Source organism: Arachis ipaensis, chromosome B7, assembly GCF_059453495.1.
Source record: "Arachis ipaensis isolate K30076 ecotype BB chromosome B7, ASM5945349v1, whole genome shotgun sequence".
Lineage (NCBI taxonomy): Eukaryota > Viridiplantae > Streptophyta > Magnoliopsida > Fabales > Fabaceae > Arachis > Arachis ipaensis.
The window spans coordinates 11,243,215-11,257,966 of NC_142442.1; the positions used below are offsets into that span (position 1 = coordinate 11,243,215).

At 32.6% G+C, this 14,752-nt stretch overlaps 2 protein-coding genes across 2 annotated transcripts; both read left to right on the plus strand.

Moving 5' to 3' along the window:
* The first annotated feature begins 4,164 nt into the window (after positions 1–4,164).
* Positions 4,165–4,863, plus strand: LOC107606622 (uncharacterized). The gene has a single exon (XM_016308663.1). It carries the CDS (start codon positions 4,165–4,167, stop codon positions 4,861–4,863), a length of 699 nt encoding a protein of 232 aa, XP_016164149.1.
* Positions 4,864–12,493: 7,630 nt separating this feature from the next.
* Positions 12,494–14,254, plus strand: LOC107608839 (putative aquaporin PIP-type 7a). Its single transcript, XM_016310583.3, has 4 exons — positions 12,494–12,841; positions 12,998–13,296; positions 13,389–13,529; positions 13,807–14,254. Exons 1-4 carry the CDS (start codon positions 12,505–12,507, stop codon positions 13,897–13,899), a joined length of 870 nt encoding a protein of 289 aa, XP_016166069.1. The 5' UTR covers positions 12,494–12,504; the 3' UTR covers positions 13,900–14,254.
* Positions 14,255–14,752: the final 498 nt, after the last annotated feature.

Below are 14,752 nucleotides of genomic sequence, written 5' to 3' on the forward strand. Positions count from 1 at the left end.
TCAGAGAGAAGTGGATAAAATTTGGGGATAGAAATACCAATTTCTTTCATTTTTAAACTCTAGTGCGGAGGAAGCATGACAACATTCATGGTCTCTTTCTCCATGATGGGGTGTAAAAAACGGATCCGGATGTCCTTTGCAGGGAAGTTGAGTTCTTTTTTAAAATCTTATTCTACCAATCGGAGGATGTGGATTTGGAATGTCTTGGTGAAGTGCCGCTTCCTTCCCTGAATGAGGACACTTGCTATAACCTTATAGCACTAGTTACATTGGATGAAGTTAAGTTGGCTATTTTTAGTATAAATTCTTTTAAGACGCTGGGTCTTTATGGGTTTCAAGCTTTCTTGTTCAAGGAATATTGGGAGATTATGTGTTTTGATGTTTGGACTATGGTTAGCCAAGCGTTCTCTGGCATGAGCATTGATTCGAAAATGATGAAAACTCTCCTGATTCTCAGTCCGAAGGTAGAAGCCCCGATTTCCATGATGGATTTCAGACCTATCAGTTTCTGTAATGTAGTTTACAAATTTATAACAAAGGTCCTGGTCAATAGACTTCGTCCTCATCTCACAGACATTGTTGGGCCCCTTCAAGGAGGGTTTATTCTAGGAAGAAAAATCCCTGACAACATTATTATTGCATAAGAGGTTCTCCACTTGCCTTTGAGATTGATCTGGATAAAGTCTATGAGGTTTCTGAAATATAACCTTGGGAGTTTTGGCTTTTCTACCCCTACAATCAATTTGATTATGCGTTGTATCACTGCCTCTTCGTTGTCTATCTTGTGAAATGGGGAGAGCTTAAATAGCTTCACTCCTAGTTGGGGACTCAGGCAAGGAGATCCAATGTCACCATATCTGTTTGTGTTGTGTATAGAGATATTGTCCTGCTTTATTAATCATCAAGTTGATAGGGGCTGGTGGAAGTCGATTGCTGTTTCTAGAGGGAGTCCAAGAATTTCTCATTTAATATTCACCAATGATTTGCTTCTTTCCTGTAAAGCTAAAAAATGGCAAATCCAAAATGTAATGGTTGCTTTGGATAATTTCTGTAAAGCCTCGGGAGTGAAGGTTAATATAGAGAAATCTAAAGTGCTATGTTACAAGAATGTCTCAGCGATAAGGAAAGAGATTTTTATTGGGGTGTCATCCATCATATTCGTCCAAAACTTGGACAAGTATTTAAGGGTTACCCTTAGTCACTCTCGAGTGACGCAAGCAGTGTTCAATGATGTTCTGGACAAGATTCAGGGGAGGCTGGCTATCTGGAAAGGGAGATTGCTTAACAAAGTGGGAAGAATATGTTTGATCAATTCAGTAGTGGCTATGATTCTTTCTTAGCACATGCAAGTATCTTTCTTCCCTAAATGGATATCTAATAAGATAAAATCTATGATACGGGGCTTTCTCTGAAAAGGTCAAGCTGATAATAGAGAAATGAATCTGGTTAGTTGGAAGATGTTGGTCACCTCTAAGAAGTTTGGTGATTTGGGGATTCAATATCCATTTTGTGCTAATATTGTTCTTTTTGGGAAGCTAGTGTGACAATTTTTTTATCATCCAAATAAGTTATGGGTTCAATTGTTGGCAAAAAAATATTGTTCCTCTCCCAATGACTATTTCAGTCGGTCTCGAGACACAAACTCTTATGTTTGGAAGAGTATATGTAAAACTTGAGATCTCTTGAAGGATGGCTTTATTTTGTGCATTGGAGATCTAAATCAGAACTTTTAGTTTTTTTATTGGAGAAAAGAAGGGCAGTTTTGTCATGAGATGGATTATATTCACATTTCTGATTCGAATCTTTGGATCTTGGATCTTTGGTCATCTGGACACTGGAACCTTCAAAATATCTATTCTCCTCTAAACCAGTCTTTGCAAGGCAACATTTTTTTCCATAATCCAGATGTGCAAGAAGGTTCAGTGGTAGGATTGTTTTGGTCTGGTGCGACATCAAAGGTTTATGACTCTCGTAGTGGTTACTTGTGACTCAGAAAGAAGAAGTTTGGTTGGGAGGACCAGGGAAATTGACTTTGGCTTTGGCGTAAGCTTGTTCCAGAAAAACATAAATGCTTGGTCTGGCTTTGTCTTAGGGAGGCTTTATCCATTGCTGCTTTTTGTTTTATGAGGGGTATCTCACCGATGGACAACTGTCCACAATATTTTTATGGTCAAGAATCGGTTGTTTATTGTATTCGGGATTGTCTGAAAGCTCAGCTAGTTTGGCAAGCTTTGGAGATTTCTGATCAACCTCTGGATTTGATGAACTGGTTCTTGCTTTATAGCAAAGACCGCCCTTTTATATTCTTTTCTGGTCTATGATGGATTTGACATTCCAGGAATGATGAGATCTTTCATACACACGAGTCTTGGCCCCAGAATAAGGTGACTAGTATGGCTTTGTCCTTGGAAAGGAGTTTCAAAATATTTTTGGGTTGCAATGAGTTTTTATCCTCTCTACCATTAGTGACTGATGGATTCCCCCCTCGATGGGTACTTTTAAGATTAATTGTGATGCAAGTTATCTTGGTATTGGTGATCATTTTGGTTTTGCATGTGTTAGTAGAGATTAGAATGGAAGTTGACAATGAGGCGTTTGGGAACGATTGAGAGTCGTAATATTCTGCAAGGAGAGTTGTTTGCTATTTGAAAAAGATATCTTTTACCCTGAGACTTGGGACAAGGAGATGTTATTTGTGAAACAGATTGTGTAGATGCCTTTACTCTTGTCAATAATTTTCAGGACAAATCTGGTCTTGTTGATCCTTTGGTGCTGAAAATCCGAGACATCATGTCTTGGAAATAACGTGTTGACCTCCGGTAGACATCATGGCAAAGACGACGATGAGGACTCATACTCACCAAGTGGAGCTTCCGTTGTCTTGAAAAGAATTTGAGAGTAGCATTCAATAGAACTACTTTATTTTTTAAGCAATTCCTTATTCTTGTTTGTTCTATTGTTACTTTTCCATCACACAAAAAAAATGCATAAGCAATTTGTCAAATATAAAAGGTGTTTGTCACTTACAAAAGAAATAATGAGTATTTTTGTCGCGTTAACAAAAATTCAAGAGTATTTTTATTGATAACAAAATTTAAGTGTATTTTTGTCAACAATAAAATTATTTAAATGCATTTTTAATAATTTATCCAAAAATTAAAAAAAAAAAAAAAAAACACCGGCAATGCTAATGCTAATGCAGATGAACAAATAAGGAGTCAGAAAAAAAAAATGGACAAATAAGGGTGCGAGTAGGTAAGACACAAACGACACCATTACTTTGCGAGGATTTTATTGTCTTTCATAGCAATCAAATCTATTTTAGTTATTTTATGTAATCTACTTTTTTCTTTAATCTTTTTTTTATTTATTTCTCAAGCAAATTAAACATGTAAATGTTAATTACATGTTCAGCAAAAAAACTATTGGACATTTAGAAGGGCCATTAATTAATTCTTAAAACTATTTAGTTAAAAATTTTGGCGGTTATAAATTGGATAGAAGTTAAACTCATCATTTTGTTGTATTTCAAATCTAATGATGCATTGGCAAAGGTTTTTCTTTTTTAGAAACTAACAAATCAACCTCTTATTTTTTAGTATTTTTTAAATTATTTTTAAAAGATATTTTAGTGTCTTTAAAAATTAAGCATAAAGATATTAAATCTATTTAAGAATAAATTCAGAATGTAAGTTTTAATACGGTTTGTATAGATGATATTGTAGTTTTGATGACTTGTTTATGCATTAGTAGTGTAATTTGGTTAGTTTATGTTTAGATGATGGTTCTGTACTATTGTTTATTTGTTTCAAACTGACCCTTACGTTCCTATTGTGAGATTTTTGTGAGGTTTTTCTGGTAATTTTTTTTAATACAGTTAAAACAATAATAACTCAATCCAACTTTAATTTCAAACATAAAATTTGATTCTCTAACAGTTTCTCAAATATTTTTAACAATTTAAGATCTATGAAAAATATCAATTAGTAACGATTAACAAGTCATAACGAAATTTAAAACCACTTATAGTTGAGATAAAGATTAAATTCATTATAAAAGAGATTTTCTTCTGCTATTAAAGAAATTCACAGACTCTATTAAAGCAGCATAACCATAGAGTAAAAGAAATCAAAATTCTAAACTAATTACTTTCACTACCTTGCAATGGAGTTCACCTCTTTTTCATGGGAAATCAATTCTAAAGAAGATCCAAGCATACCACAAGACTCCTATTTCGATGATTGTTTTTCCATCATCTTTAGATTCACCAAAGAATTGATCCAAATAACTCAAAGCACAAATTTTCCTTCTACTACAAGTACGGCCAATGAATCGTTCTTGGTTCCTTCTGATATCCTATGTAACTTCAGAGAAAACACTGCATTCTTACATGAAACCTTCTCTTCAGTGCCTATATCCCCTGAGATATTGGACCAAATTTTACCTGTCATGGGCGAAACTGCAAGAACGATTCTAAGCCATGAAGGGTGTGACTCCACCAATATGCGGGGTATTTTTGTGAACCTCCATGTTACCACGCGCATTGTTATTGAAGATTCTGATTTCTATAATGATGATATCGGTCAAAATGTTCCTGAACCAGCTCAATTCGTGAATCTGTTGGAGAGATCGAAAATTGATGAGCAAGATGATGATGTTGAAGAACAATGTGCTATTTGCTTGGAAGAGTTTGGACATGGTATTGAAGATTCACGTGTAGCAATTGTTCGCACAAATTGCTCGCATGTGTTCCATGAATGTTGTATATTCCGTTGGTTTCGGCGTTGTGCCGACCGTCACTCGCCCTATTCTTGCCCATTGTGCCGCTGCAACATATTTCCAACCTCACCGAGAGATGAATAGGTTCTTGGAAGGAACTTTTCTTTTTTATTATTATTATTATTTATGTTATGCTTATGTAGCATTATTATCCTAGTATTTGTTAAAATGTGAATAAAATGTAATTTTTTTAGATAGGAAAATCTCCAACCTCAATATATAATTTTAAGAGTTATTTTGTAAATATTTGACAATTATTTTAACAAGAATGTTATTTGTATATTAAAATTAATTACTAAAATCAGTCATTATGTATTTGTGTATAAATATATATGTAGTTTAACTCATTTTTAATATATATTTTATATTTCATTATGTATTCTATATTGATAACTGATTTTGATAAATACCTAACATAATTTTTATTTTAATACTATGCCTGAAAAATGTTTTTGGTAGAATTCTCCTCACCTTCTCCTCATACATCATGTTAGAAATAAGAAAGTACTCTGAAAGAGTGTATTATTCAACTTGTGAAAAAGTACAATGTACAAGGATATATATAGGTGTTAGAAGAATTAGAGTAATAAAAGTATATAATTCTACAATTAATATACAGATATACTATATAAATATAAATGATACTAATTGATCTAATATTGATTCTAATTTATTTTTTAACATTTCCCTCAAACTCAAGTGGGATCTAATAAGGATACCATCTTAAGTTTGGATACCAAAATCTGAAAACGAGTCGGATGATGAGCCTTCGTAAAGATATCAGCAGTCTAATCATCGAGTGTTCCAACAGCGATGAGACGAACAGCATTAATAAAAATGCGTTGCTGAACAAAATGTCAATTTTTTTTTTGGTGACGAACAAAATGTCAATTAATCTCAATGTGTTTGATACGTTTATGAAACAGACAATCTGAATAATAAACGCACATTTAAAAATGGATTTTGTTAATTTGTATCTTAAAAATATAGTTGCAGAAATCATTTATTTCCAAAACCCATTATTGGTTCTAACAAAATTCAAGTCTTCATGTAAAAACAACAAAATTAGGGAGATTCTTAGAATGTACATAAATGATTATTTAAAGGAAACATGATAAAACTCTTAGAAAAGACAAAGTGCAGAAGAGAAAGAGAAGAATAATCGTGATGGAAAAAACAAAATTATTATATTAAATTAAGGATTAAAACCAAATAATTGATTAAAAAAACACTATTGTCTATTTATAATCATTATGTAATTCTTTTCTTTATTAATATAATATTTATTTAATTTCTTTTTAGTAATTTTAATATAATTGGATTTTTTGTTAATTAAGATCTCTTAATAATCCTTACTATTAATTTTTTTTGTTTTTATTTCTAAATTCAATCCAATCCAACATTATTACACCTTCAAAATTTTTTCTGCCAAGGAAAACTGCGTCATTAAGGAATATCCCCATATAGTATACCATGTACTATGGTCAAATTGAACTAATCATCATCATAATAATTATTATGATTATTATTAAAGTAATGCTGTCCACCACAAAGATGAACCTTTCCCTTTTGCTTCAAATCGAAGGTCTGCTGAAATAGATAGAGATGGGACAAAAGATCAAATATCATAAAGAATTGTTGCTATTTATTTCCTTATAACATTTTTATTTATAAAACTTAAACTTTAAATATGTTTTGAAGTGTACTTGGAACATATTTATGAATAGAAAAAGTATAGGTAACCAACAATATTTTTAAATAATGTGTGAACAATGTGAATTAATAAGGTTAAAAAAGTAAATTAATCTTAAATTTAATTAGTAGTTTTAAATTAGAATGTAATATATTTTTATTTGATTGATGGTTGTTTATGTTGTTCAAGATGGTCATTATTTACCTAATACTCCTTTTATGAATAAATGGGCTTAATAAAATAACTCAGAGATATTGTGAAGGTGTTTGTATGTGACTTTATGGTAGTTCCAAAATGACAATTAAAAATACTTGCGAAAGACTGCAATCCTAAATCAGCAAAAGTCTAAACAGAATAAGTATAGAATCAATAGTTTAAAAACTAAAAAAATGATGATATTTTTTGAGTAGTTAATGATAACTTAATCATCAGTAGTGAAAATCATATCTTAGTGAGAAGTTATTTTTTATTATGCAAGAGATTACTCCAAAGCGAATAGTTATTCTCCTTTGATGTGAATATGAAACAAAGAAAATTTCAGATCATCAATTTTATTAAAATCTAATTAGCATTTAACCATCAAAACAAAAATATATAATTTTATACTATTAAATATAATTTTATACTATTAATTAATAACTACAATTACAAAATATGCTTGTCCTAGTACGACTGTACTAAAATTATTGAAAACCTTTATCTTTTTTTTTTTTTTGGACGGGGAAAACCTTTATCTTATTCTCCAAGTTGGGTCGAACTCGGGGGCCATGGCCTGTTCATGGTTTGGGCTGAATTGTTATGCGTGGCCCAGATAAAGGGGGAGATCCCCGTTCCTATGCTGCTGGTGTTGGGCTTATCGCTTGGATCATAATATAAACAAAAACGTAATTGTAAAGTATTAAATTGGTCTTTACATTTGGACGTAGTTTTATTTTGATCCTTAAGATTTAAAGTGTCCTATTTGAATCTAAAAAAGTTTCATTTAACTTCAATGTAATCCTACCGTAAGGTCAAAGTTAAATAATTAACGACATATCTTATATGACAGCAGTACAAAAACAATATTGAGAATCTGTAGAACAAGTACAAGTTTCAAAGACACAAAATCGTAAATGCATCAATACATTTATTTATCATTTTTCTTACAATTTAAATGAAATAGTTTCTATAGAACTAAGAAAAATGATAAATAAATGTATTAATGCATCCACGGTTGATTTTGTGTCTCTGGAGCTTATACTTGCTTATTTTTCAGATTAACTTTGTTCTTATACTACTGTCATGTATAATATTCCGTTAATTATTTAATTTTGACTTCACGATAGAACTATATCAAAGCTAAATAAAACTTTTTTGAATTCAAATAGGACACTTTAAATTTTAAGAAACAAAACAGAATTACGCCCAAACATAGGACAATTTAATATTTTATCCTATATTTTAAAAACGTATCTATTTGTTTCTCACTTGATATTGGGGTCAAAATTTATTAAAGGAAAACAATTAAATAAAGCTTCATATAATTTCATTTGTCATTTAAAAAACTAATAATAATTGAGGGGGGCTAATGCTCCATGGCTATTGTCTCACCGCCCCAGCAGCCCCTAATGGAAACTACTATCTCATTATAATTAAGCATATGATTATTACAAGTTATATATAAATCAGCCCTTAGCTTTTACTATCAACTAAGAACCTGTGGCCATAATTTTGTAGACGGTATCGGCTGAATAATTTACGGTATATTCATATGGTGTTGTCATTGGTTGTTGAACTTTAGGAATATATTTATATAAAAGTATGGCAAGAGAGAAATGATCGCCCACTTTGTTAAGTTTTATCCACACATTTATTCAAAAATCAGTGCCATCATGATTCCCTAAAATGAAAGAGACACCTTTTAGTGACCGCATAAGATAAGATAGTCACTATATTATTATTCGGGAACAATCAGCATTCAGTAATGTGTTGCTATAATGATAATGATACAATAATCTATAGTTAATTATAGAAATCTCTACGGGCTTCGTATTTAACAATCCCATTATTAACTCATTCTTCCCCTTTAAATTTTCAAATGTTTTAAGATAAGATAAATTAAATTCTTTTTGTGAAATAATCTATGAAGTTACAAAATGAAAGTCAATTATATCATTGTTTGACATTTCAGTTGTTTATTAGTATTAATTAAACTTGACAATTGATTTAAATGGAGTAAATGTCATATTCGGTTCTTGACATTTTTTCTAAAATATAACACATTTTAATCATTTTTATACTTTAATCAGGATTTTATTTAAAAAATAGACATATTAACTGATAATATAGTTACTTGCTAATGTGTTAAGTAATAGTGTCAAGTGTCAACTTTAAATACTTGTAAAGAGTAAAAATTAAAAACTCTTTTGCTTCCTCTTCTTGAGACTCATCATCATCATTATCCATTTTTATAGCTTTAAAACTTTTGTTTGCAAGAAGGTTATACGAGATTATATCCCAAGTACTTCTTCTCAACTTACATTAAGTTTTAAGGATAAAGACAGTTTTGATCAGTTTCAGAGAAGCTTCTCTCATGGCAATTTGAGTTTAGGTCTTGAAATTCGACCCAAAACAAAGACTGGATATCGAGTGCTGCGGAAGACGATTTTGAAAATCCTTTTAGATAAATTTTTCTTCTGCATTATTACTAAATTAGTTATAAATTTTTTTAAAGTTTAGCTATCAGAACTATATTTGATAGAAATAAAAAATTTTAGTGATAAAATTGAAATAAAATAAAACTTAATAATATTTTTAAAATTTTTGACAAACTTCTAAAAAAAATAAAATGTACATTGAACTCATCCTCTGGAGCTCTCTAGTAAACAACCCCCTGTATGTAAATGCAATGTGAGTAATATATTCTAATAACTACTAATAACAAAATTGATAACATGACAATAAAATAATCTGTTTGTCTTTATTTAAATAAATCGAATAAAATAAAAATTGAAAGAAAAAAGTAATAAAAAATTGTTCTTGTATGGATATTTGAAGGGAGAGCTCGGCCTCTGGGAATCGACGCCAAGTTGTTATCTTTGGTGCCGACCTTTGAGCCTAGTGGAAGTTCGAGCTTTACTTCGAGGGGATGTCCAATTGCGCAGAGCGTGAGTAAGAAACAAGGGGAGAGTATATCTGCAAAGGCACTCTGAATCTTAAGTCAGTATTGAGAATTCAATATGTCTGTTTAAGATAGAATACCATACCTTTATAGGTGAATAAGGTCGGTTACATTTCTGTTGGTCTTAGGAATTGAAGAGCAATGATTATGCTTTGATGGAGGATGACGTTACATTGGACATTTACATAATCTGTTAAGTTGTAACGTAACTTGTCGATTAAAGATGCAGATTGCTGATTAATACTATAACGCCGAACTATGCTGCGTTCTGCCGAGTTATGAATTATAATGACCGAGTTATGACTTGATATTTGTAATGGCTGGATCAAAAATAAATTTCTTCACATAAAATGTCATATACATTTTTTTTAAAATGGGATATTGAGCAATCTGCTAAATTAAATATGTGTTTGGATATGTAGTTCCCTACCCCAACCTATCAAAATTAAAAGGAAAATCATAATTTGATATAGCAAAAAAGGGAGGAGTCCTTAATTAGCTGCCTCACAATTTTTTTTTTCTGTCTGTTCCTTAAATTACAAGCCACAAAACAAAGCCATAATAAAGATGCTATATTGAGGGCCCTGCCACCCAAAATTTGCTATACCACCCCATCCAAATGAACGTTGCCAGAGTAGAATGACTAAGAGATTTATAATTTGCAAAGATTCCATATACAATTTTGGCTCATAATAATTTCCTTTCAAAAATCAAAACGATCAAGAGCCGTTTATTTGTTGTTTATGTTATCTAGACAAGTCATTGAGGCTAATCAAGGCACTAAACTAATCCATGTTAGGTAGTACGATTAATATAATAAACCATCCAATAAATATTCAAATAGTTTCTTTGCCTTTTTTTGCCCAACTGCTTCCATGGCTTTGTGCGTATTACTTAAAGAAAATTAATATTATCCAACAAATATAAAATAAAATAAAGCCAATGGTATAGATAAGCATGTTAACGTTTATAAAGACTTAATCATCGTCTCATCCTCGAACATAGGAACAAAAATAATATGCAAAAAAATTCATTATGTTTAGTTTATGAATGAGCAGGGAGATGATGAGGTATTGCAATAAGTAACTAATATATTTTTTAAATTGACGGCAAATAAGAAATAATTGCTTACGACCATGGACCGACCACATTTTTCTAAATTGATTTTATAAAATGAAAAGAAAGAAAAGTTCCAAAATAGTAATAGACTCACGAACCTTATTTGTGTAGTCCAATCATTTATTTCTTTCATTGACTTCTAATGAAGACTCTACACCAATGACATAAAAAAAAATCCCTCTTTAACTAAAATTTGGCAATTGCATTATCAAATATAATTTTTTTAAACAGAATATAGGATTGATGTTTAAGATAAATTTTAAAAAATCATTATTAAGCCAATATGGTTTATGAAGTATTCGATGTTATAATTGGTTCATAAGACACTAAATTAATTCATTTTTTGAACATACTTTATCAATTATCATCAATTTCGTATGTTTCTGGATATCAATTTATGAATTGCATCATAACAAATTCACATAATAAACAGAAAAAAAAAAGACAAAATAACGAACATGAATCACCACCATCTGTATCTTCGTTCTCAACATTTTTTTATTTATAGAAAAAAAAAACTTTCATTTAAAAAAATAGTTTAATGATACTTACAAGTTACAAATTACAGAAACATTAGATCTAAAATTAAAAAACAAAATAAATTTTTTTATGTTAAATTATAATCTATAAAAGAATACAATATTCAATTACAAAAAAATTTATAAAATAAAAATAAAGACAAATCACCGTTTTTTTTTTTTTTTGTAAATTTACAGAGTGACATGCTTTCTTAACCTACACTCTGGTACACAAATTTACATCTGAAATGGAAAAATGAGAATTGTTCATTCTAAAATAATAAATTTGCATTGTTACGGCACGGGCTTAAAATTTTTAATAGAGCATGGTCCTAAACTTTTTCTGAATTTTGGAGAAAGCAAAAGAAGAGAAAAAGGAAGACTGACTCCTGACAGTAGTAGTACCAAACTACTACTATTATCAGTGTGCAGCCACAGCCACAGGTGCATTTGCGTGTTCCTTTCTAATTCTCCCTTAACCCATGCGATGCTGCTTTACTGCCACGTGTCCACTCTTCGACGCAAGTTCAACGTGATTATTTTGCACACTGCGACAATCGGCACCGCCCCCCTCATCAACTTAATTCTTCAAGTAACACGTGGAATTAATAACCATAAATATTATCAAATCTCAATCACCACCTATTTTTCCTAATCGCTAATTGCTAAATTACTTTGCATCAAAATTGATTAATTGAAGTGCTAGAGTGCTACCACTAAAGTTACCACAATCTCCCTATAGCTATGTGACGCCCACACCATGTTTCACAATAGTAAATGAGAAACTGTTATATCAATAATAAAATAACTGGTTATTTATTCAAAAACTCTACAAGGAGCTCTCAGTTTAGGTGGTACCACTAATCAATAATTTGAGTTGAATTTATTAGAGTAAGGTAGCAATTATTATTTCTTGGCAGCAAATTTTAATGCGTAAGAATTTAACCGGTAGCAGTAAGCCAGGTTCAAGTGCTGCGAGGAACATGGCGGGTTTTGGCGCGAGTGGCTACAACAACGCCAGCTCGGACCCGCGGCCCCACCATGCTGGGGTCCTTATCATAAGAGAAACATTAAAAATATTTCAATAAGTTACGCGGAGTGGGTCCCACCACCTTTCGTCCTCACTTGAATTAACAAGAACTGAATGTGGTTATAAATCCGCACCCAGCCACTCTCGCTCTCCACTCACATAAGAAAAAGAAAGAGAAGAGAAAAGAGAAGAGAAGGGAGAAGAGATGGAAGCGAAGGAGCAGGATGTGTCGTTGGGAGCTAACAAGTTCCCGGAAAGGCAGCCGATCGGTACGGCGGCGCAGAGCCAAGACGAGCCGAAGGACTACCAGGAGCCACCGCCAGCTCCACTGTTCGAGCCATCTGAGCTAACGTCATGGTCATTCTACAGAGCCGGAATCGCGGAGTTCGTTGCCACTTTCCTTTTTCTCTACATCACCATCTTGACCGTCATGGGCGTCAACAGAGCACCCAACAAGTGCGCTTCCGTCGGTATCCAAGGTATCGCTTGGGCCTTCGGTGGTATGATCTTCGCTCTCGTTTACTGCACCGCCGGTATCTCAGGTACATCATCATTTGTACTCAGTACTCAATTCTATCTTCTATATAAGTTGGTGATCACTCACTTGTCTTTGTCTACATACTTATTCATGAGTACATTGTGGAGAGTGAATATAAATTATGCTCTTAGTTTAATTTTGTGTGTGGTGTGGTTTTCAGGGGGTCATATAAACCCGGCCGTGACGTTTGGGTTGTTCTTGGCGAGGAAGTTGTCGTTGACAAGGGCGGTTTTCTACATAGTGATGCAGTGCCTTGGAGCTATCTGCGGTGCAGGTGTGGTGAAGGGATTCGAGGGAAAGAACTTGTACGGAACCTATGGAGGTGGTGCCAACAAGGTGAACGACGGTTACACCAAGGGCGATGGCCTTGGTGCTGAGATCGTTGGTACCTTCATCCTTGTCTACACCGTCTTCTCCGCCACTGATGCTAAGCGTAACGCCAGAGATTCACACGTCCCTGTAAGCCACTAGTTACAAACTCTTCTTCTTCGATTTGATGATGAGCTGATCACTAATTATTGCTTTGATTGGTTTTGTCACTTTGTGAGTAGATTTTGGCACCGTTGCCAATTGGATTCGCTGTGTTCTTGGTGCACTTGGCCACCATCCCTATCACCGGAACTGGTATCAACCCTGCTCGCAGTCTTGGTGCTGCTATCATCTTCAACAAGCACGATGGATGGCATGAGCACGTATGTTCTAGATTTCACACTTAATTATTTCATTAAATCTTTTATAATTTGGAAGTTGAATCAGAAATTGTTCCAGGAAAACATATCTATAGTCAAAGTTGATATCTATTTACAGATCTTTTTGATGTTTAAATTCAAGAGTAAAGACAAAAGCAAGTGGATTACTGAGATTAATATTGATCTAATCTATGAATATTTTAGTCATTTTTGTTGCTAACAAATAACATTGTTGGTGTTATTAGTAGTAATTGAATTTTTATTTTGGCAATTTGTGCAGTGGGTGTTCTGGGTTGGACCATTCATTGGTGCAGCTCTTGCAGCTCTCTACCACGTGGTGGTAATCAGAGCCATTCCCTTCAAGTCCAAGTGATGATCTCAAAATCCAACGGTTCATGACCAACCAAGTTGTGAAAACTCAAGAAGGAAAAAAGAAAAATAATCATGAAGCATTGAATGTTTGTGGAGTACTGGAGTTCGTTTCATCATCATCATTATCCGTTTATCCTTTTCTCTCTAAGGCTTTGTATTTTGTAATTTATGTAAAGAATGTATGTAATTTTATGATGAAGAATGAATATTATTATTACTACTAAATTAAACATTAGGGTGGTGGTGCATGTGTCTCCGTCGTGGGCCAGTTATCCTCTGCTTTTAAGTTTGGAGTGGGCCCAATCTCATGTGTGATGTACGGCTGTGATTGTGTAATTTTACTGTTTTGCCAGTCATCCTGATCTATTTATTTTTTTTTATATCAAGTTATCAACATCGAGTCCTCGCTGTGATTTTTGTCTTCTTTCCAAGAGTATATGCCATGGTCTATTATCTTTATCGGAGCTTGTGTTATTGTTGTGGTTTGTTATGGAAAAATCCGGGGAGGGACGTTGTGAGAGAGGGGTGGGTGATGATGTTACCTAACATGGGTCCACCACCTTCTTCAATAATGCAATTTCGTTTGGTACCCTAAGCAATAATGATTTATGACGAAAGCATTTTGAGGAGGAAAATATAATAAGTGCATTGTTGTAATGTTTTTGTAGGCATAGTTTTGGTAATGTCAAGCTTCATTATTATGGAACGGCAAGAAAATATATAAACTGTAAAGTTGTTTCTGCTTTGTTAAGTGAATGCGAGTACCTGAATTTGAATTTGAATATAAATGTTTTTTTAATGTGTATTTCTATTTTAATATAGATTTTATTTTAGTAAATGTAAATAATATATCA

Coding starts and splice junctions, on each gene's coding strand:
- LOC107608839 (XM_016310583.3), top strand. CDS start 12,505: ATGGAAGCGAAGGAGCAGGATGTGTCGTTGGGAGCTAACAAGTTCCCG. Junction 13,297..13,388: donor CCAGAGATTCACACGTCCCT/GTAAGCCACTAG, acceptor CTTTGTGAGTAG/ATTTTGGCACCGTTGCCAAT. Junction 13,530..13,806: donor ACGATGGATGGCATGAGCAC/GTATGTTCTAGA, acceptor CAATTTGTGCAG/TGGGTGTTCTGGGTTGGACC.
- LOC107606622 (XM_016308663.1), top strand. CDS start 4,165: ATGGAGTTCACCTCTTTTTCATGGGAAATCAATTCTAAAGAAGATCCA.